We start from the raw sequence: 22,956 nt of genomic DNA, 5'->3' as shown, positions 1-22,956 counted from the left end.
ACCAAGCGCACAAAAGTCCCCCGTTAATAAAAGACAGGTGGAACAAAAATGCCGCGAGGCGGTGGGGGTGGCGCTTCGTCCTCTAACCCCACCATAAATTGTTCCACTTCCTCGTCGCTGTCAAAGTAGTGGCCAGCTGGGGTTGAAATATCCCTGTGAAGGGCTCGAGTCATGTTGTGGCTTATTGCAGCGTACTGCGTAGGAGGTTCGGTTCTTATTGGTGGTGCGTTCGGAGGGTGATGTCGTGTGTGCTGCAAATCAGCATAGACCAGTTCGCCTGGACGGGCAACCTAACAAACCGGGAAAACACAATTACCATTGTTAGTGAACCACAGTGCAATTGTTTGTTTGTTTGTTTTTTTCACAAGCGAGTCAATTTAGGGATCGGAAATTATGTATGCACCAATGGTTTACTATGTACTGTATAACAAAATTAGCAAACGAAAGTAAAAGAAAGACAGAAAAAAATAAAATGTTAATCAACATATTAAACTGAGCAAATAATGTGTATAAAATGAATACAAAGAAGCAAATTGAACGCAGGATTTATGACTTTCAATTTTGTTGGTTAAGTTTTCCTCCTGCTGAACATTAAAACTATTTTTTTAACGCGATACCTTTTTGGGTTGGTACTTGATGGCTGTTGCACCCCGCGTCACACCGGTGTAGGGAGCTGCTGACGCTTGAGGACGCTTTTCGCGGTTCACTGAAGTGTACATAACCCCATTCCCTGTGTCATGAAGTAATTAAATAATCAAAAAATAAGTCAGATGATGAAGAGACAGATAACCAAATTTAAACGGTTTTATAACATCTACTGTTGAAATCATTGTTACCCGACTGCAGTGTCAATTATTACAGGAAAACAGTTACATGCTGGACACACCGGTTGCAATAGACCGATTGCGCTACCAATGTTTACAGTTACGGCAAGAAACATGGCTCAGAAATCGTCTGTTTTTACATTTTTATTAATCTTTTGACGAAAAGGTAAGACCATAGTAAGTTTAATCAAGATTTAGGCAACCTAAAAGTGTAGAAATAAAAATTGTAAAAATTCAATAATTTTCAATAATTGTTTGTTATGATTATGTTCGGTGTCAAATTACACGAAATGAGACTTTACTAGACATTCCTCATTTCGTTAGAGCGGGTCATTCTGAGGAATGTCGAGTAAATTTCATTTTTGCGTTTATCATAATAATGCCAACAAGCAAATCTTAACATTTGCAATAAAATAAAAATCAAGATCATACGACCTTACTGTCTGAAATAATGTGGAATTTTCGACGACCTTCACGCTTAATTTTAGTTTTGGAAAACATGAACGTCAGAATTTTTTTAAAAAGGCAACGTCTCACACACTCATTAAAATAAATTTTGTTTACGATATGAAAACATCTATTGTTAACCCCCCTTAGTCAGACAAACAAAATTACAAAAATCTCCAAACAACTCAACGAGAAGTTAGATTATAATGTGTAGCCAATTTCAGCAATAAATTTGACAATCTTTACCTGAAATTTTAGAGCTTTGCGTTGATATTTCCAACTTGAAATGCGAGTTTTGTTCCGTCAAGTCAAAACATAGAGTAAATACAGCTGTCACTGCAGCCTGTCACTCAGCGTTAGCACCCCCACGGGTATACTAAGCTTGAAGACCATGGAACATTCGCAATTATCCCGTGCATGTTTCTCATGATTTTAGCGATATTAGTTGCCCAACATGAAGTTTAACTGAAAGATTATTCCTTAAAGCCATTGGACCCTTTCGGTACAGAAAAAACAAAGTTCACAGATTTACAAATAACTTACAGGGTTTACAGAAGGTAGTGGTGAAAGACTTCTCTTGAATTATTATTCCACGAAATGCTTTACTCTTTTCTCGATATCGAGAGTTACGGATTTATTTTAAACACATGTCATGACACGGCGAAACGTGCGGATACAAGGGTGGGTTTTCCCCGTCATTTTCTCCCGACTCCGATGACCGACGTGAGCCTAAATTTTCACAGGTGTGTTATTTTGTATAGAAGTTGTGATACACGAAGTGTGGGCCTTGGACAATACTGTTTACCGAAAGGGTCCAATAGAATTATTTGGGTTTGAAATAATTCAACTTTGAAAAACCACGAAACAATGATGAAAATTAGACACTGTTTATCCAACTTTCGATAAACATTCCACTGTTCCAAACGTGTGTCATAGTTGGTGGTTGTACCCGCGATATGTCGTGTCTAAATATAGCCACCCAAAACACGTGTAAACACTGAAAGGGGTTCAAAGGTCACCAAAGGCAAACCCTGTTTTATCAGTCGATGACATCTCTCATTCATAATAAATCCGCGTTGCGAGATTTAGTATGGCTCACTGTCGTCGTATGGTACATGGTGCGTGTCGTATACCAGCTAGCTATGGCAACAAGACCGGGTCGGGTGATCGGACTCTCACGCTGCATGGATAAACAGACTCCTCGTACTGTGAGCCATACCATGGCCATACTAAATCTCGCAACGCGGATTTATGAATGAGAGATGTCATCGACTGATAAAACAGGGTTTGCCTTTGGTGACCTTTGAACCCCTTTCAGTGTTTACACGTGTTTTGGGTGGCTATATTTAGACACCTCTATACATTTGCTTTCCAATGGTACTCTTGGTGGTGCTATGCAAGTTGCATGTAAAGTTTCCCGCCGAGGCTTGCAAAATGGGTGATTTCAATGAATGTTCGCTGTCTGTCCCGTGGGATTTGGATTTTTTTTGGATAATGTGATCACGTGACCTATAGTGGTGGAGAAAAACACAGCTACAACGTAAAGGCATGGGAAGACTCGTACAGATGGACCATAATTGGCTGTATTCTCAACAAAATACGCTAATTAATGGAGCTCTTTTTAAAAAGTTGAATATTGTGACATTGTGATCTCTAGAATTAAGTCTTTTTGAGCAAAAAATTGCAACAGTAATCATGTCTTTTTAGCGCACGTTTATATGCAGTGCGCCGTGTTTGTTTCAGTTTACGTACCTCCCCCCCCCCCCCACCAAAAAGAAAGAAAGAAAGTGTTACATGACTATAGGCCTACTTAATAAATGCATACGGTGAATTGGATGAAGTTTTGACCCTAGCAGTGCTATACTCAATAAGACAATGAAGAACTACTCTTCTGGTTCGAAACCCATGCCATGAACTATTTATTCTGCAAAATATATTAAGAATGCAAACTTATGAAAGACGTCACAAATTCTGTTTCCTGTGTAAGGATTTTGAACTTTCGCATACATCTTCTCAGATTACTCTTTTATGTATTAATGTATTTTTAAATTGAGAGTTCAAAAAAAAGCTACCGAAACTGCCACTGGCCTTCTTTTTGTTTTAAAAGTGAAAGACAAAACAACGAAACATAGATCTGATTTAAATGTAAGCAACAAGACTGTTGTTTGTACCTTTATCCTTGCACGCAATTCTTTTTGCTAGAACTAGTTGCGAAACCAAAGGCTAAATTACAACTTCCTCGAGAGAGAAATGACAACCGACTAGACCTTAATATTAGTAACACATTTTCGTTTTTTTTTTCCAGTTTGGAATTGTAGAGTTAAAGGCAATGGACACTATTGTTAATTACTCAAAATAATGGTTATTAAACAAACTTACTTGGTAACAACAGAGAGCTGTTGATAGTATAAAACATTATGAGAAACGGCTCCCTCTGAAGAAACGCAGTTTTCGAGAAACAAGTAATTTTTCACTAATAATAATATTTGAATTTTGTTTCTAGACCTCAGAATTAGAGATTGTTGAGGTCCCGAAATCAAGCATCTGAAAGCACACAACTTCGTATGAAAATGTTTTTTTCTGCCATTATTATCTCGCAACTTCGACGACCAATTTAATATTTTCATATTATGTTGAGATACACCAAGTGGGAAGACTGGTCTTTGACAATTACTAATAGTGTCCACTGTCTTTAAGACCAAGAAATATAACTGCATAAAACTTATAGTGTTGCATCCAATGTACATACTTACCACTATCGTAATGTTGTATAACCTTGTGGTTGTCGATTAGTGACGCAGGCGGTGACGCAGATAGATTAAGGTCTACACTAGCTGCGGTGTCTGCATGGAACGATCTCGCATCTGCCAAAAACAAGAGAGCCATTATTGAAGCCAGTTATAATAATTATACAAATTTTGACAGAATAAACTAAATGTGAGAAATGGCTCCCTCTGAAGTAACGTAGTTTTTTTCAGAGAAGTAATTTCTCACTAAAACATTTGAATTGATCAAGATACCTCGAGGGTGTTTTGTTTTCTTTCATTATTCTCTCGCAACTTCGACGACCAACTGAGTTCAATTGCTCACATTTTTTTATTTTTTTATGCATAATTATGTTGGGATACACCAAGTGAGAAGACTGGTCTTTGACAATTACCAAAGACGACCAATTGAGTTCAAATTTTCACAGGTTTGTTATTATATGCATATTATGTTGGAATACAAAGAGTAAGAAGACTTGTCTTTGACCATTACCAAAGGTGTCCAGGGTTGGATTTCACAAAGAGTTAAGACTATAGTCTTATCTCGAGTTATGATATCTCTTAGGACAAGTTCTAAGTTATGACTCCTAACTCTTTGTGAAATCGACCCCAGTGCCTTTAGAAATCGACCCAAGTGCCTTTAATCATGAAGGTAGAAATAGACCTCGTTTCATTTGAAACCAAAATGTTTACCTTGCTCTCCTCCGTTCGGTTGAATCAGTGAGATTGTGTGCGCGTTTCCTTGTGAGTGGCCTGCTCTGAAAGTAACAGAAGCTGTGCTCGCAACATTTCTGCGTGAGAAAAAACACACCACCTTTTACCAGTTTATTTAGTTTCACTTAATTATTGTTTTAGTTCCCAAACACATTATTATGTATGGTGCATGCCTACAATCACAATCGAAGTGAAATAACCAAACATGGGATGGGAGACAAATCAATTGGTTTTTCATTTGTGATTTGAACCCAAGACCCAAATGAGGACCATTGATTTTGCTTTCATCCTATGTTTGTTTTAGTTAACTTTTCTTTCATTTCTTTTCGATAACGAAACAAACGAATCATCAAAAGGAGCTACTATATAATAAATTGTATACTTCAAATAATATAACTTGGCAATAATGTTGGTTGGGAACACACAATACAGGAATATTTAGTTATTGACTTTGTAAGAACACCCCAACACAAGAGGGAAAACTTGAAATGAGCCATCAAATATGCATGTTTTCCTGAGCATCGTTACTTACGTTTGACTTGCGGGGATCGCTGAATAACCTAAACAAAAATAAAGTCATGCAATTAGACTTGTATCTTTCTAACACTATCGAAGTATTGAATAAACATATCATGCACAAAATATCGGCCCCTGAAATAGCATAATTTCAAATAAAAGCAGTAGATGTGACAATATCTCTATACTTTTATAAATAACAAGTCACTCATCATGAGCAGTATTATATGTCATTGAGACTGCTAGTAGGAAAAGGGCAAAACAAAAATTGCAGTAGAGGTTGAGGACGTTATTAACATGAATAATAACTCTTTCTTAAGTGTCTTGATGACGTGAGAGTTGGAACTTTGTTTCCACATTTCTTAACTTTACTCGATTTTTTACACTCCTCGGGACCGACCAAGAAGTGTCCCACACGTTTGTTTTTCTAATAACCCTAATATATAACAAAGCCATTTACTACACTCTATTGTTTGTGATCTTTAATTACTAAAATTAAAACAAAATTAATACGCGAAGTGTAGCAATTGCAATCTGCTTCATGATTTTGTTCACCACGGTAAACACATAATTTTGCATTGGAAGTGTGAAATAAACAACAAGAATGATGACGGTTAGATTGGCTATTAGCGACAATGCTAAAGTAGTTTATGCAACAATAGCCTTTTTGAACAATGGTGGACACTGTGGCATTGCACTGTTCGATTTGGTTTAAATATGACCAGATTTACCCAAACCTACTACAGCACTGTGGCCACCATACCTCAAAATGGCTTATAGTGTTCCGTTTGTGGTAGCTCTAAACTATCTAAACAAAGGTTTCGTCAGAAAGTATACGCGATTCCCCAAATTTCCAACTTGAAAGTAAAAATCTTACGTTTTTTGTGTAGCCTTAATGCAACCACTATCAGGCTGATTACGATCACCATTGCCAACAGTCCAGCTGATGATGCGGCTACGATCAAAACAAGGCCATTTATAGTAGTAGGAACAGGTGCAACAGGAACAGATGCAGTAGTCGCTAACCCTTGACATGACAAAAACAAATATGTTTTTATTTTTTTATTTTATTTTTAATAATTCATTTTTTTTTCTATGAATCTCTGTATTTTAAACTTAATTCAGCTTGTAGCTGCGATGTTTGAATGTGTTTTAATAAACCAATAATAAAAAATAAAATAAAAAATAAATAAAAATGGCCGACCTTGTTAGTGTGCGAAATAAAAGGAAAACCATGCAATGTCGAGGCATGTTCAAGTGGATCATATTATTCTACTTTAAAAACATCTTTCTTATAATCTTACTTAGTTTATAACATACGGTTTCTAACGCTACTCAATCATGGACCAACTCGACCGATCCATATTCAATCTGTTGTTCTCGATGAATTTTTAGAATTCAACCATCATTGACAAGCATCGTCTTGAATTAATTGAAAATTCATTTTGTACAGCAATCTTCCCATAAAATACCTAAGTCAGATGTTTTTTCCCTGCCTGTTCCGTTATTGAGCTGGCTTGCTGGCTGCGCAGACCATTCGGGCTGGGGAGTTTTTTTTTAAAGTAATGAAACCGGTCAGTACAATGATTGGATTGCAAGAGCTTTCTTGAAACACTCTCCTGACAGTTAATTAGATGGATCAGTTTTTTCATAGCTTTAATACAAGGTTCACATTGTTGCTCAGTTACATTCAACCACGCGATGACTGTTTATAGTGTGATTTATTGTAGCATAAATCGAACTTTATCTTTAGTGTAGCCCAGTACTAAGCCCAGCCCAACCCTTAATCTAGTTTTAGGACGTTAATGTTGGAGTCCCAAACACAACTCAAATTAGACTGCTGTGCATTTCCTGGTTGGGGCTTAAATTAGGTCTTGGAGCTACACACTCAAACCTTTGAAAATGTATTATACAACCAAGATAGGATTGGAAAGAAAAAAATAATACAATTTGGCAATTTTACCTTTTGCTGTTTTCGTGGTTAAGGTTTGCAATTCCGCCAATCCTACATCACTCACGTAGTTCGTTGCTGCCGTTGATAATGAATCATCTTTAAAGGCACCTGGAAATATATATTTTTTTCAAACATTAGAGTATATATGTTCCTGAACAATAACATATTTTTTTTACTAATTGTTTTTGACGATTTATATGTTTAACAAATTAAATAAAGTTGTGTGGGGGTGACTCCGCCTACCCCTTTTGTGACGTCAATCGAGGAAGACTTTGCCTCGATCGAACATCGAACACACGTACGTGCAAGTACATTCAAGTCCTTGACGTGAGTTTGTACGTTTGAAAAAGTTTTTTCTTGCATTTTTTCCGGCAATGTCAACCAGGTGTATTGCTGCTGGATGCAGCAAAACAACTAAATTGTTGGTGTCAGTTTGCCATGTTGTCCGGTCCGACGTCTTTTCCAGCGCTGTGCGGCAAACACTTCGAGCCGTCGTGCTTCGAGAATCCGGAATACACTACACATTTTGACATGAGGAGAAAAATTCTTTTCTAAAACATGACGCCATCCCAATAATTTGTCCAGCTAGTGGGGAAGTTGAAGAAGGTACCTGAAAGACGTAACGAACCTAAATGAGCGTTTGCCTAACGTGAAAAAAATCAGGTATTGTTTCAACTTTGAGGGCATGTTTTTAGCTTGCGCCAAGCGTCACTATGCTGTGTTGGCACTGCAAGCGATTCATCGCGCCTCGATTGACGTCACGAACAGCGCCCTCTCGGGTCGGGCTTTTTTCCAATTTGTAAATAACATGGAAACTAATTTATGTCAACCTTATTTAGTTGTTTATTCATATTCCACTCATCAAAACACATATTTTAGTGACAAAAGCTTTATTTTGACAAAATACCACTTCCAGGTGACTTTAAGGGAAAATGAAATGTGGGCTAATTAATACAAAATACGAAGCATTTCTAAGAAGATGCCAATTAAACTCTTTACTTTGTTGAAGTACCATCTCAAACAAACGTTCGATCCGATATCCCAAGTTTGATTTTGGACAAAGAAAAATGGCAAGTTCCTTAATACAACATTATTACTTTCTTTGAGATGGCACATGCTGGTTCAGTTTGAATTACAACAGAATCATATTATCTCTTCATTACAGACATTATAAGTAATATTTGTTTTCGGCAAAATATTTAACTTGTTGCACATCTTGCAAACTTATTGTCACGTGACAAGTAGCTGACCCGGCTTTCTTGTTTAAGATGACATGAAATCATTACTTTGCAAGCTTACCCCCGAGGACAATTTCTGTCGAATTGTAGTTGGACTGGTTGTAGAAGGAGTCATGAACGTCACATTGGTATCTTCCTTCGTCCGTCAAGTTCAAGTTTAGAATCGTAAGATTACAGCTTGTCTTGCCGTGATGAAGCGTGTACTTTCCCGCCTGGTCGGAATGAAGGACCTCGCTTGATAGATTGCGAGACTGCAGTGTGGTGTTGTTGAACAGTGACCACTCGAAGGTAAAGTTTCTCTTGTCAGTTGTGCCGCTGTCGATCACAGAGCACGGTAAGGTAGCACTCTCCCCTTCTCCTGGCGTAAGTTTTACATCAGTCTGAACACCAAAGTTGGCTTTAAGAAAACACTATAAACAATGAATATGATAATTCCCTTTCTGACCTTTGTTAGAATGTAACACAAAGTTTCAATGTAACCGTTACTGATGTGGTAAGTTTATAGTGTGAGCATTTCATTATTTATGAACAAACAGTAGACAGATTTTAAAATAATGATTTTTTTTCTCGTTTTTATTATTACTGAAACGCTGCTTGCTTTCAAGAAGGGTAACATGTGACGTGTATAATAGTTTAAGCATGGAGCACCATGGTGACGAAACATCAAGAGAACATGCCTTTTAATGACATTACCTTGAACTATGTAGGCCTATAACCATCAATATTTAAAAGGGTAAATTATGGCAAATGTAATGTTTAATGTAGTAAGTTTACAATTTAAGCATTTCGTTATGAACAAACAGCAAATGGATTTTAAAATAATGGAAATCATTTTCGTTTTCATTACAGGGGCCTACTGAAAGTCTGAGACGCTACTTGACTTCAAAAACAGTAACATGTAGCGTAAAATTATGCATTTTAACTACAATTCCTTAAACTATGTATAACCGTCAATATTTTAAAGGGTAAATTATAGCAAATGTAATTTTGTTTATCACCAACAGTTTTGAAAGGTCACAAAATAATTACAATATTATTGATTTGGGTTAAAAGTTGTACCAAGGAATTGAAGGGAAGGTACTGCATTCAACTCGAAGATGCCACTTTGATAGTAAAATGACTTTTTGAGGTAAACACTTACCCTTTTTCACTTTAAGATGTGTCATGTTTGAGTAACTGCCGATTGTTCCAAACACTGTACACCCAACCACGGCATCATCTGCAAGGCCTATATCCAATATTGTTAGATTGCCATAGTCTTCATTAAACTCCACAGTCTTGTTCTTGAACGACACCACTCTACCACATCCTGCAATATAACCAATTTCTGCGTTTTCCAACACAACAGACCATTGGAATGATGGGTCATCACAAGCTGGAATCAATGTACCATTCGCATACCGAGCCTTGCATTCTAATTCTACGTCTTCACCTTCAAAAACTGAGACGACTGGTGGCATGTCTATCGTGATGGTCTCAGAAGAGATGACATCTGTGCAGAATACGGAGACAGGAACTATAACAATACTGCAAAGTTGTTTCTTATCAAATGAAATTTAATAGAATACTATAATGTAGTGTGGTTGTTTTCAGCTTGTCTTAGGCACTTTTTAGTTTGACCTTTTAAACTAATTCAAAAGAAAACTTATACTTCTGTACTTACAATTCGTGTATACGCCTCAAGTGATAAATCGTATCATATAATATCTTACTTGTGGCACTGTGACACCGCAAGTTTGGTTCTTAAGTTGACTTACCTTGAGAAATATATCCAACAATTAACAAGAACATGAACTTCTTGGCAGTCTGCTTCTTGGTAGTTCCTCCGTCCATTGTTTGAATGTATGCTCAACACGAATATGATGGCGAATAACGATAGCACAAATTGTGTTGTGCAAGTTTTTGCTTTTAAACAACGCACAAAGTATATCACTCTGAATGGTTATGAGACATCTGATTCAACTAGTAATCTACATCACAGTTCACGAACAACTTTAGTCAACGTTTTTTTTTACATGTATGTTTCACATGGAATTTACTGGTAAATTACTAACAAATAATAACCCCCACGCGCACTCGTTTTCTAGTGATTGGCCGACAGTCGTTATTCTTTTGTGATCATAATGGTTTTATAACTGTCTTTTTATGTTTTACATACACAACAAAGCCGCTCCTAAAACAGTAGTGTTTTCAAGCTTTTAGTTTCTTATTTTGCTAGCACAGGAGCAAAAGAAGAACAAACAAGTTCACAAGGTTAACCACAAATTGAAAGCAAAAGTAATGTCGACTTGCATTTTATCTAAACGTTTGATTTCCGGTTTGCAGTAATCCTCAAAATGGCAGTGAAAGGAAGGATTCTCCCGTTTTCGATGCACTTATTTTTGTATCAACTTTTAATTTGTGCGTTTTAAATTTTAAATTTGTACCATAGCGGAATTTATGTTGGTATACATGGAGCACACTCTGAAATACATCTCTTCAATATGGTCTTCCTCATGGATCTGTTCTTGGGCCATTTTTGCTTTTATTGAGAGGTGGATTAAGGACAAAAACACGAAGATCGTGACACGGCGGACAAATCCGAAGGTTTACTGGTCCGAAGGTTCGGTAGTCCGAATTTAGAATAAGGTTAGATGGTCCGAAGGTTCGATGGTTCAAAACAAAAACGAGGTTCAACAGTCCGAAGGTTCATTATTCCGAATCGACGATAAGGTTCGATAGTCCGAATTGACATTAAGGTTCGATAGTCCGAATTGACAGTAAGGTTCGATAGTCCGAATCGACGATAAGGTTCGATAGTCTGAATTGACAATAAGGTTCGATAGTCCGAATTTACAATTAGGTTTGATAGTCCGAATTGACAATAATAAGGTTCGATAGTCCGAATTGACAATAAGGTTCGATAGTCCGAATCGACGATAAGGTTCGATAGTCTGAATTGACAATAAGGTTCGATAGTCCGAATTTACAATTTGGTTTGATAGTCCGAATTGACAATAATAAGGTTCGATAGTCCGAATTGACAATAAGGTTCGATAGTCCGAATTGACAATAAGGTTCGATAGTCCGAATTTACAATACGGTTCGATGGTAGCGATGGTGGTTCACATAATAGTGATAGCGCTTCTTAGTTATTAGTTCCTCGTCCCCCAACCTTGACAAGAAATTGCCACATTTGTACTCCAGTGGCCAGACATACTCAAAAATTGTTTCCGAGGTATGTTCTGAAGTTATTCTTCTATATATAAGAACCTGGTCAAATGTAGTTTTGAGGACATATTTCTATAACTATGTAGCTGAACTGACACCAGTGTGTCTTTGACTTCTCCGTTTTTAATCACTAATCGGTCACAGCTGCCGCAGCATTGTATCAATACAATTGTAAATTAAGTTTATATTAGTGTCAATATCATAGTACTTTTTACAGGTAATAAGAATTCGTGTGACAGTTACACAGTCGATATACTAGTTTATAAGTGTACAAAAAGAAAATACAAGAAAACTAAATAGCTTTTCCTATCAATAGTATTTCCTATTAGTACTTAATGTTGGGGTCAACAATGTCAACAATTTCTAGGAAAAAAGTTGTGATAGTCACTATACTCAGTTTCTCGGAGAACACCAAGGTGCGCCTGCTACGAGGAATGTTGGCGTCACAAATTCGCAACGAATAATTCGCAGCAGTTGAACTCTGCTCGACTCACCTGCGAATATTGCTGCGTCAAAGTCACGTCAAATTCGCTTCGCATTCGCATTCGCAGGAAGAATGAACCGGGCTTATAGCTGCAAATCAAAACAATAATAAAAAAGATTCAGCAACTTTTGATTTGAAATCAAGATCCATAGAATGTTGTTTTTCTCGAAATAAATCTTTAGTTTGGACTTTTCATGTAAATTCGGACTACATCGAACGTTAGTGTCGATTCGGACTATCGAACCTTATTGTCGATTCGGACTATCGAACCTTATTGTCGATTCGGACTATCAAACCTTATTGTCGATTCGGACTTTCGAACCTTATTGTCAATTCGGACTATCGAACCTTATTGTCAATTCGGACTATCAAACCGAATTGTAAATTCAGACTATCGAACCGTATTGTAAATTCGGACTATCAAACCTTATTGTCAATTCGGACTTTCGAACCTTATCGTCGATTCGGAATAATGAACCTTCGGACTGTTGAACCTCGTTTCTGTTTCGAACTATCGAACCTTCGGACCAACTAACCTTATTCTAAATTCGGACTACCGAACCTTCGGACCAGTAAACCTTTGGATCGATGAACCTTCGGACTAATGAACCTTCGGACTATCGCATCAAATGTTTGGATTAACGAACCCTATTACAATTTCGGACTAATGAACCCCCTCTTATGGCATATTTGCGCACTCGGACTATCGAACATTCGGACTATTGCACCTTCGGATTAACGGACCTTCGGACTATCGGGCGGACCCTAGCAGACGAAATTCTTTTACGTGTTTTGTTTTCACTGTCAATTCGATTTCGATGCACGAACAGAACACACAAATATCAAATTACTACTTAACAAGAAACAAAATTGCAATTTTAACCTACGATAACCCAACAACTCGTCTTCGAACACAAATAATTCTCACAGAGTTGTAACTTCAGGTTTAATTCTAAAAGAGGTGTCTCGCACAGGCTTAAACAAGATGGTGGGCTTTGAGAAAATAATTTCTTCGCGACGTTGTGGAGTCATGCACCTCGGGTCAGCCCCAAGTGACCCACTTCACAAGCGGGGCACTGCCACGGGGGCTGACCCAGGTTAGCCTCTGGAGAGACGTCAAAGCTATTCGAACGCACCGGGGGCAGACCTGGGTCGACCCAGGGAGGCTAAACGAACGCACCCTATAATAGAGATCAGTTTAAACAGCCTAGACAGGATGATCTCAAATAGATATTACAGTTTTCTAATAGCTGGGGTCCATAGGAAACATAAACAAATATAACGAGTCTGATCCTACCTCACGTTAAAACATCAAACTTTTTTTCTCCAGTACACTCCACGCCAAATTTCTGAAAAACGCGGGGTGAAACGAACCACTCAATACATGACCCGTGACATCATCGGCGGCTAATAAATGATATGGAACTTCGACACACGTACACGACTCAATGTGTGTAAACAAAGTTTCCGTGTACATGTACATATTATAATGTACATGTAATGTAATATAGGCAATGCGAATACATGTATGAATAGACGGATTGAAAATAATATGTCGAATAGTAGTAGTACTGAATGGGAAGAAAACAGCGTTCTGGTAGAGGATGTAGAGTACTCCAGTGACTCTAGATCTTCAAGCTCCTTGGAAGAACTCAGGGCCGATGGAAACAACTTGGAGCTGGCGGATCTTGAAGTGCCCGGAGGTGCCTGTCCAGCGTTGGTTGTTCGCGGTGCCGTACTATACCGGTACGAGCCGGCTGAACCTGGGAAACTGCAGGAAGGACATCCGCGAAAATGTGGCCCGTCTCTGGAACACTGAGGGCTGTGTGATGTGGTCACACATTAACAATAACTTGACATGAAGTACATTTTTAACATTATTATTATTCCTTTTAAATTATGGTATCCCATGTTGTTTCGGTTCCCCTTGATTGACTTTATGGAATAAACATACAAATAAAGCCCATACATGCCCAATTGATATGTAGCCCATCTAACAACCTATAATTCTGAAAAGTTATTTAATTCTTACATCATTATACGCAATGGACACTTTTGGTAATTTTACTCAAAATAATTATTAGCATAAAACCTTACTTGGTAACGGGTACTGGGCAGAGGTTGATAGTAAACAATCTGTGAGAAAAGGCTCCCTCTGAAGTGACGTAGTTTTCGAGAAAAAGTAATTTTCCATGTATTTGATTTCAAGACCTCAAGTTTAGAATTTGACGTCTCAAAATCAAACATCTGAAAGTACATTATTTCGTGTGACAAGGGTGTTTTTTCTTTCATTATTATCTCGCAACTTCGACAACCAATTGAGGTCAAATTTTCACAGGTTTGTTATTTTATGCATATGTTGAGAAACACCAAGTGAGAAGACTGGTCTTTGACAGTTACCAATAGTGTCCAGTGTCTTTAATTAAATATAAATCTGTGACTTATGGTTTTCTGTCAAACCTGTACACATTAGATATGATCATGGACATTGTTTACATAAAATATTGGATAGAAGGTTCAATGTTCAGTGTGCATACACACAATCAAGTTTACACCATGATATCCCTCTAAAAACTCAACAGCGGGTTTTTTGAAAAAGGTGAAATTAAATTTCGAAAAACCATTAACTGAAACTTTGTGATGTTATTTCTCTTCATGTATAACAAATGTTAACAAAAGAATACTCTGACAATGCCCCTGTCTGACCAGTGGAAAAAGATAGGAGACCTCCAGCTGGACGGCCAATTAACGAGTAGGATTAAATCTATTTGTACAGAACGTGTGGTACCGCCAGTCTGCGCTCTTGCCTGCGTGTAAAGTTGAATCATTGGAGACAAGAATTGTGAATAATTATACACGTTTTCATTTACCGTTTGTGGTGTTTTTGTGGTGTTTCACGGAAACATAATGGCATAATATTTTTACATTTTTTTTTCTTACTTTCCGGTCACTAGTGTTTTTCGATTTGGTGAGCACAAGTGTACACAATTTTTATCAGGTCTCAAAAAAATTGTTTTTCTGTATTATATCCATACGACATACGACACCATAGTTGAGTGAACAACCAAGTGCGCAGGCGCAAACTCACAGCCGCCAGGTCGCCCATTGTCAGTGTAAGGTATGTGGGTGATTACGAGGTGTCGTTAAACGGTTGCGGTACCACGGGTTCGACTTTTGAAGTCCCTTCGTTTGAGCTCCTTCTCTTCCTTCCTCCATGGTTATGCTACCTTTCGTCGTGTGTGCCTACTGTCGTCTTACGAAAGCACACTACTTTCCCATGGGGGGGGGGGGGGGCGAATCTTCGGCGGACAGAATTTCCTGGGACACCGGTCAAGTCTCGTGGGAGACAGAAACTCCGGGGCTCGGATTCATGAGCTTGAAAAACAAAAAACTGTAGTGCGGACGTTTGATAATTCCAATGTTTGTTTAGTGTACATTTTGTTGTATACTGAGACAAAATCAACTAAAGTACAGAGGCAGTTTTCAACAGATTACTTATCCAGCCCCTTATACTATACAAATAATGAATGTTTAAGAGTGCAATGGTGCGAATATTTTGATGAGTTGAAGGATGGAATGGTCTACTCAACGAGGCGGAGCCGAGTTGAATGGTATACACATAATGAATGTTTATGAGTGCAATGGTGCGAATATGTTCATGAGTTGAAAGATGGAATGTTCTATTCAACGAGGCGGAGCCGAGTTGAATGGAACATTCTAGCTTTCAACGAATGAACATATTCGCACCATTGCACGAATGAAAAACATTCATTATTTGTTTTATATAACATCCAAGTAGAACTTTGTCATTTTGATTGAAAGAAACAACTGTCAAAACAAACAATTTCAACTGTAGAAGCCGAATGCTAGTAATTTTACTATGCCTTCTTGCAGTAACACCTGCTGCGTTACCAAAGACACGCGCACGCAGTGATGTTTTTACTCAGCTTTTTCGTTCCATCCGAAAAGTACCATTGCACGCTGGCAGCGTGCCAGCGTGCAATGGTACTTTTCGGATGGAACGAAAAAGCACGGCGAGTGACTCAGCGTGCAATGGTACTTTTATTTGCTATCACGTGACGGACAATCCTCCAATCAAATGGCAAGGATCTGCTTGGGTGTTATATAAAACATACCATCTTTCAACGATTGATAATATTCAAACTATTGCACGAAATAGTAAAAAGAAATTGTAAAGATCTAATATTTGTCAAGTAACAATTTAATAATGATATTATTATTGACCGTCTTTCGTGGAATATCATCTAAAATAATTAGAAAACCAAATTTCCAAAGTATGTATGAGTAGCCTATATTTGACTAACTTCTCATTAAACATTCCACGTACTTTGTACTGTTTACTTACTCTTTCTAACCTCTCTAACTGTAACATTATCTGTGCTAACACCTAAAAGTCAGATCTGCATATAAATTGATTACACTGCAGAAAAAGGTATTTCGCATTGTATGCAAGGCCCCTTTTATTTATACGTTTTTTTGTTTGTTTTTTTTTTCTTTGGAAAAATAAAATAAGCACAGGTCGTCCAGGGAAGGGCAAAAGTAAAACAACTGTATGCGCCCTCCCAGACCTAGCGCATAAAAATGTAACAATGTATATTATAAACTCAAACAATTCTTTTACCATTGATAACTAGTTGCCCTTCGGGTATTATATTTACAAAATAAAAACATTTTTAAGATCTTGCTAAAATTCAACGTGTACAGAACACTGCTGCTGCCTCGTTTCTTGTCTGCCTAGAGCTTCTTCCATTTTATTATTATTATTATTATTATTAACATAATAAAACCTTACTTGATAACGAGTAATGGGAGGCTGTTGATAGTGTAACACACTGTGAGATACGGCTCCCTCTGAAGTAACACAGTTTTTTAGAAAGAAGTAATTTTCCAAGAATTTTATTTCGAGACATCAGAATTAGATTTTGAGGTCTCGAAAGCAAGCGTCTGAAAGCACACAACTTCATATGACAAGGTTGTTTTTCATTCTCATGTTGAGTACACCAAGTAAGAAGAATGGTCTTTGACAATTACCAATAGTGTCCATTGCGTGTAATAAAAGTAATTTATACTTTGTTTTTTTAGTTGGTTTGTCTATTATGGTCATTTATTTTAACTTGACACATTAACTCAAAGTTGTATTATTTTTGTTAATAGTCCCTTTGTCTACTTCGTTCTACATATATTTTAGGCTCATTATTGCAATTAAGTTCAACTCTACAAAGACAGAGCTCATACACATCACCTCACAGTTCCGGAAATCAGACAATCTACCGGTAATGAACATTGGTGGTGATGGTGTCACCGTCTTCGAGTCAGCTCGTGACCTCAGGGTCATTCTTGACAGCCACCTATACAGTTTTTTTTTTCTTAACATTTATTTTATCGTTGTCCATTCATCTTACAATACATAGATTAACATTACATTCAGTTACACAATAACATGTTTATGATAAAGTAGGCTATTACAATGTATACGCAATATAAATAATAGATTAATAACAATTTTATATGTAATAAGCGGTAAGACAACAATTAGGTTCAGGTGAAGCCGTGGCTTTTGTTCCTTAACCTATGACAGACGAACACAAAAATAACGGCACCAGCACATAATTATTGTACAGACAATAGACTTGACAGACAAACACAACAACGGCTAATGTAAGGTGTGTTGAAAGATAACATAACCTAGGCAATGCAGAAACAGTCATAATCTATGAATATCCATCAAGTAGTTGCTTTTTCAAATTTCTTGTAAAGACAGGTAGAGTAATTGATTTTTTAATTGAGTTACTCAGACCATTCAAGAACCCAACTCCACGCTGAACAAAACTCTTTTGGTATAATGATGTTCTTTGGCGGGAAACAAACAAATTTGTCTTTACAGTACTTCGAGTATTATATGAATGGACTTTTGAAGTTAAAGTGAAAAATGAACTAAAAACAGCTTGGTAATGCGTTAGTCATAAATTTATACATAACTTTACCCAATTTAAGATGATTAAGGTCGATGATTTGTAGTATTTTAAGATTGAAAAATAATGGAGCTGTGTGTTCGCAAAAACCAGCATTGGAGATTATGCGAACAGCTCTCTTTTGCAATGTAAGAAGTTTATTGCATTGTGACAAGGAACCACCCCATGTAAGAATTGAGTAATTTAGATACGGCAGAACTAAAGAGTTATAAAGTGTTAGTAAAATATAACCGGGTACGAATTTCCTTAGACGATTAATTATACCAATATTTTTAGCTATTTTACTAGTAACTTCACTAATATGATTTCTCCAGGATAAATGTTCATCAATTTCTAAACCAAGAAATTTAGTGTGTTCCAATTCGTTAAGCCCCACACCGTCCAAAACTAGAGGAATAGACTGATTGTATATTTTCTGTGCTGGACAGAATATTATATAATTACATTTACGAGTATTATATGAATGGACTTTTGAAGTTAAAGTGAAAAATGAACTAAAACAGCATGGTAATGCGTTAGTCATAAATTTATACATAACTTTACCCAATTTAAGATGATAAAGGTCGATGATTTGTAGTATTTTAAGATTGAAAAATAATGGAGCTGTGTGTTCGCAAAAACCAGCATTGGAGATTATGCGAACAGCTCTCTTTTGCAATGTAAGAAGTTTATTGCATTGTGACAAGGAACCACCCCATGTAAGAATTGAGTAATTTAGATACGGCAGAACTAAAGAGTTATAAAGTGTTAGTAAAATATAACCGGGTACGAATTTCCTTAGACGATTAATTATACCAATATTTTTAGCTATTTTACTAGTAACTTCACTATTATGATTTCTCCAGGATAAATGTTCATCAATTTCTAAACCAAGAAATTTAGTGTGTTCCAATTTGTTAAGCTCCACACCGTCCAAAACTAGAGGAATAGACTGACTCTATATTTTCTGTGCTGGACAGAATATTATATAATTACATTTACGAGTATTATATGAATGGACTTTTGAAGTTAAAGTGAAAAATGAACTAAAACAGCATGGTAATGCGTTAGTCATAAATTTATACATAACTTTACACAATTTAAGATGATAAAGGTCGATGATTTGTAATATTTTAAGATTGAAAAATAATGGAGCTGTGTGTTCGCAAAAACCAGCATTGGAGATTATGCGAACAGCTCTCTTTTGCAATGTGAGAAGTTTATTGCATTGTGACAAGGAACCACCCCATGTAAGAATTGAGTAATTTAGATACGGCAGAACTAAAGAGTTATAAAGTGTTGGTAAAATATAACCGGGTACGAATTTCCTTAGACGATTAATTATACCAATATTTTTAGCTATTTTACTAGTAACTTCACTAATATGATTTCTCCAGGATAAATGTTCATCAATTTCTAAACCAAGAAATTTAGTGTGTTCCAATTTGTTAAGCCCCACACCGTCCAAAACTAGAGGAATAGACTGATTATATCTTTTCTGTGCTGGACAGAATATTATATAATTACATTTCAACAAATTAATACATAACTTATTAGCTTTAAGCCAAGTACTTAATTTTACAAGCTCAATATTTAAATTATTGACAGCTACGTTAACATTTTTGTGGCTGTAAACTAAACTTGTATCATCAGCAAAAAGACAAAATGATATAATGTCAGAGGTGTTGCATATGTCGTTGACATAGATAATAAATAACAAAGGTCCTAAAACAGAGCCTTGAGGCACTCCACATTTCATAGGTTTCTCTAATGAAGTAGCAGAGTTATATGAGACTGATTGTTTCCTATTTGATAAATAACTTTTAAACCACTCCAGAGCTATACCACGGACTCCACAGTGCTCTAATTTATGTATCAAAATGTTATGGTTAACCGTGTCAAAGGCCTTAGAAAGGTCCAGAAATATGGCAATAGAAATGTTTCCGTCCTCAATGCCTTCGAGCAGTTTGTTTGTTAAAAAGGATGTTGCTAACTCTGTTGGATAAACACATACACAATGTTTGCTATAGTGGTCCAGCTCAAAGTTCGAATCAACACACAATTTGTTGTTTGCTAATATCTGTTTATTGGATCCAGCTTCTCAATTCCAACACAAAACATCTACTTCCAAACTTCTGTAATCTCTATGAAACCGTGAAACTGTAAACCGCAAACTGCATAAACCGATTAGCAAAAGTAACAGCACAAATTGCCACACTGTCTGTCTGGCCACTATAGACTTAACACATATGTTCACTGTATGAACTCCTGTAGTCTAGTGACCCACACCTTACCATGCTATAGCACTGCCAAGGTCAATGTTCACTCAAGCAGGCACAAACTGATTTGCATAAGCCTGCAACTCTTTAACTTTACAAAAACTCTGCTGGGCCTAGAATTTGGTCCTTACATCCCCGCCCCTCAATTGTGGCTCTACACAATGAAATAAAACATTAATATAAGACCAAATTTAAAACAAAGTCCAAAATAGTTCAATAATGTCCAAATTGAGTTCAAAATTGTTCACTGACTTGCGTAACTTTCAGACAGTTCATTGAGAATCTAGCCATCACAGTCGGCTTCCAGAATTAAGCAAAGCTTCTGCACTGGTCGTTTCATCAATGAAGTGGCTGTTTTCACTTTAACCATACGTACCAGACCCTTGGAGTCCTCCTTCGTACTAACGACTCTTCCCAAGGCCCATGATCCTCTTGGTGCGTTGTCAATTAGCAGGACGATGTCACCAATTTTGACATTCCGTCTTGCTTTCAGCCACTTCTGACGCTCTTGAAGGAGAGGTAGATATTCAGACACCCATCTTTTCCAAAATAGGTCAACAAGATACTGAACTCTCCGCCATCGCTTGCGTGCATAACAATCATCCTTGGAGAATTCACCAGGAGGAGCACCTGTACCATGAGCTAGCAACAAGTCGTGTGGCGTCAGCGCTCGCAGGTCATCCGATTGTGTTGAACAAGCAGTAATTGGACGGCTATTCAGGACGTCTTCCACTTCACATAGCAACGTGTGTAGGCCTTCATCGTCAAGTGGGTGCTTAAGCTCATACAACAGTCCATACATTATCTTTCTCACCGAACGAATTAATCTCTCACACAAGTGAGGTCCTGTAGGAGGGTTGATTTCCCACTTGATGCCTTTATCACACAGGGTATCTCTTATACTGGATTGCTTAAGCTTAGCTAGCTCCTGACGTAACTCCTTCCCTGCTCCCACCAGATTTGTGCCATTATCTGACCTGATAAACTTCACCATTCCTCGTCGGGCCACAAACCTTCGAATTGCGTTTACTGCAGAATCAGTGTCGAGCGAGGAAGCTACTTCAAGGTGAACTGCACGAGAAGAAAGACATGTAAATATTACTCCATACCGTTTCACTGCTGCTCTGCCACGTTTCAACATCAGCGGCCCAAAGTAATCCATGCCTGTGTTAGTGAATGGAGGCTGGTTAGCTTCAAGACGCTCAGTTGGTAGGTTTGCCATCATTTGCTCGACTGGCCTGCTCTGATACTTCCTACAGGTCACACATCTGTATGCAATCTTCTTGGAGGCACCAGTTGCTCCAAGTATCCAGTACTTTCTTCTTACATGTGCAAGCTTTGCATTTTTTCCTTGTTGACCTACATCTCTATGTGCCTCGTAGAGTAGCAACATTGACACCGGTGAATCCGTTGGTAGAATTATTTGATGTCTAGCGCTGAACTGAAGAAAGACTGCTCTGTCAATTCGTCCTCCAACTCTCATGATTCCATCTACTAATATCGGACTTAGCTTGTAGACGGGGCTATATTTAGCAACACTTTGATTTGCTCCCTTAGTGCCTTGTAGACAACTCAGCTCATCTGAAAAGGCCTTTCCTTGAACATACTTAACCAAAGCAACCTCAGCGGCCTCGAACATGTCAGGAGTCAGGTGAACTACAGGAACAATTTTGTCTTCACGCTTGGTGTCATTTCGCTGTGTCTTTAAGTTGTAAGAGTTTGCGCTCCGCAAACAACACCCAAGCCATCACTCGTCTAAGTTGGTTCCAGGTGGAATATTTGGTCAGTAACCCGTCGTATATTGAGGATGATTCACCAGCGACGACTGCAATGTTCTTCATTTTTCCATAAGAACTCGGGACCCTTCAGCCAGCGTTGATTACTCAAGAAATTGTTGACCCGTAGTCCCCACGAGGCATCATCCGCTGGGTTGACCTTTGTCTCTATATATCTCCACTGACTAACATTAGAACCTTCCCTCATCACTTGCACTCTGTTGGCTACGAATGTGTGGAGACGGGTTGCATCATTGGAGATGTATTTCAGAACTGCAGTACTATCTGTCCAGAAAAATGTGTCGTGTATCTGATCATCCAACTCATCCTCCAGCATCTTGTTTAGGCGAACTGCCACGGTCGCTGCTGTCAACTCCATTCGTGGCACAGTCACCTTTTTTAGAGGAGCGACTCTAGACCTTGCGCCCAAAAAGGAGCAGTGAATATGTCCCTTGGTAGTTACCTGACGTAGATAGGACACGACCCCATAACCACAATCGCTAGCATCACTGAAGTTGTGTTTCTGACGTTGGTGACTTCAACGGCTTATAGCATCTCGGTACCACCATTTTCTCAAGCTTTGGAAGATCCATCAACCTTTGAATCCAAACACGCAAGTCATTTCCTGTAACTTCGGCATCCCACTCGATATTCTCCTTACACAACTTCTGCAGCATGTTTTTTGACTGGTAGAATGACAGGACAAGCAAATCACAAATGATCATAAACTGAGCTTACGATTGACAAGATGTTCCTTCTCGTAGGATCCTTGGTCGTC

The 22,956-nt window shown here is 37.8% G+C and overlaps 3 protein-coding genes across 3 annotated transcripts; all 3 read right to left on the bottom strand.

The window, feature by feature from the left end:
• On the bottom strand, positions 1 to 8,907 carry LOC117301612. Its single transcript, XM_033785634.1, has 8 exons — positions 8,520 to 8,907; positions 7,230 to 7,328; positions 6,144 to 6,293; positions 5,283 to 5,310; positions 4,730 to 4,827; positions 4,025 to 4,135; positions 618 to 730; positions 1 to 290 (listed from the first exon to the last, which is right to left on the bottom strand). Exons 3-8 carry the CDS (start codon positions 6,193 to 6,195, stop codon positions 24 to 26), a joined length of 669 nt encoding a protein of 222 aa, XP_033641525.1. The 5' UTR covers positions 6,196 to 6,293; positions 7,230 to 7,328; positions 8,520 to 8,907; the 3' UTR covers positions 1 to 23.
• An 11,779-nt stretch (positions 8,908 to 20,686) lies between these two features.
• On the bottom strand, positions 20,687 to 22,042 carry LOC117301734. Its single transcript, XM_033785760.1, has one exon. The coding sequence runs from the start codon at positions 22,040 to 22,042 to the stop codon at positions 20,687 to 20,689; it is 1,356 nt and encodes a 451-aa protein (XP_033641651.1).
• A 173-nt stretch (positions 22,043 to 22,215) lies between these two features.
• Positions 22,216 to 22,557, bottom strand: LOC117301733. Its single transcript, XM_033785759.1, has one exon. The coding sequence runs from the start codon at positions 22,555 to 22,557 to the stop codon at positions 22,216 to 22,218; it is 342 nt and encodes a 113-aa protein (XP_033641650.1).
• Positions 22,558 to 22,956: the final 399 nt, after the last annotated feature.

This window comes from Asterias rubens, chromosome 17 (genome assembly GCF_902459465.1).
Source record: "Asterias rubens chromosome 17, eAstRub1.3, whole genome shotgun sequence".
Classification (NCBI taxonomy): Eukaryota; Metazoa; Echinodermata; class Asteroidea; order Forcipulatida; family Asteriidae; genus Asterias; species Asterias rubens.
Note: the sequence above shows the minus strand (reverse complement) of the source record. Positions and strands in the feature narration are given on the sequence as shown.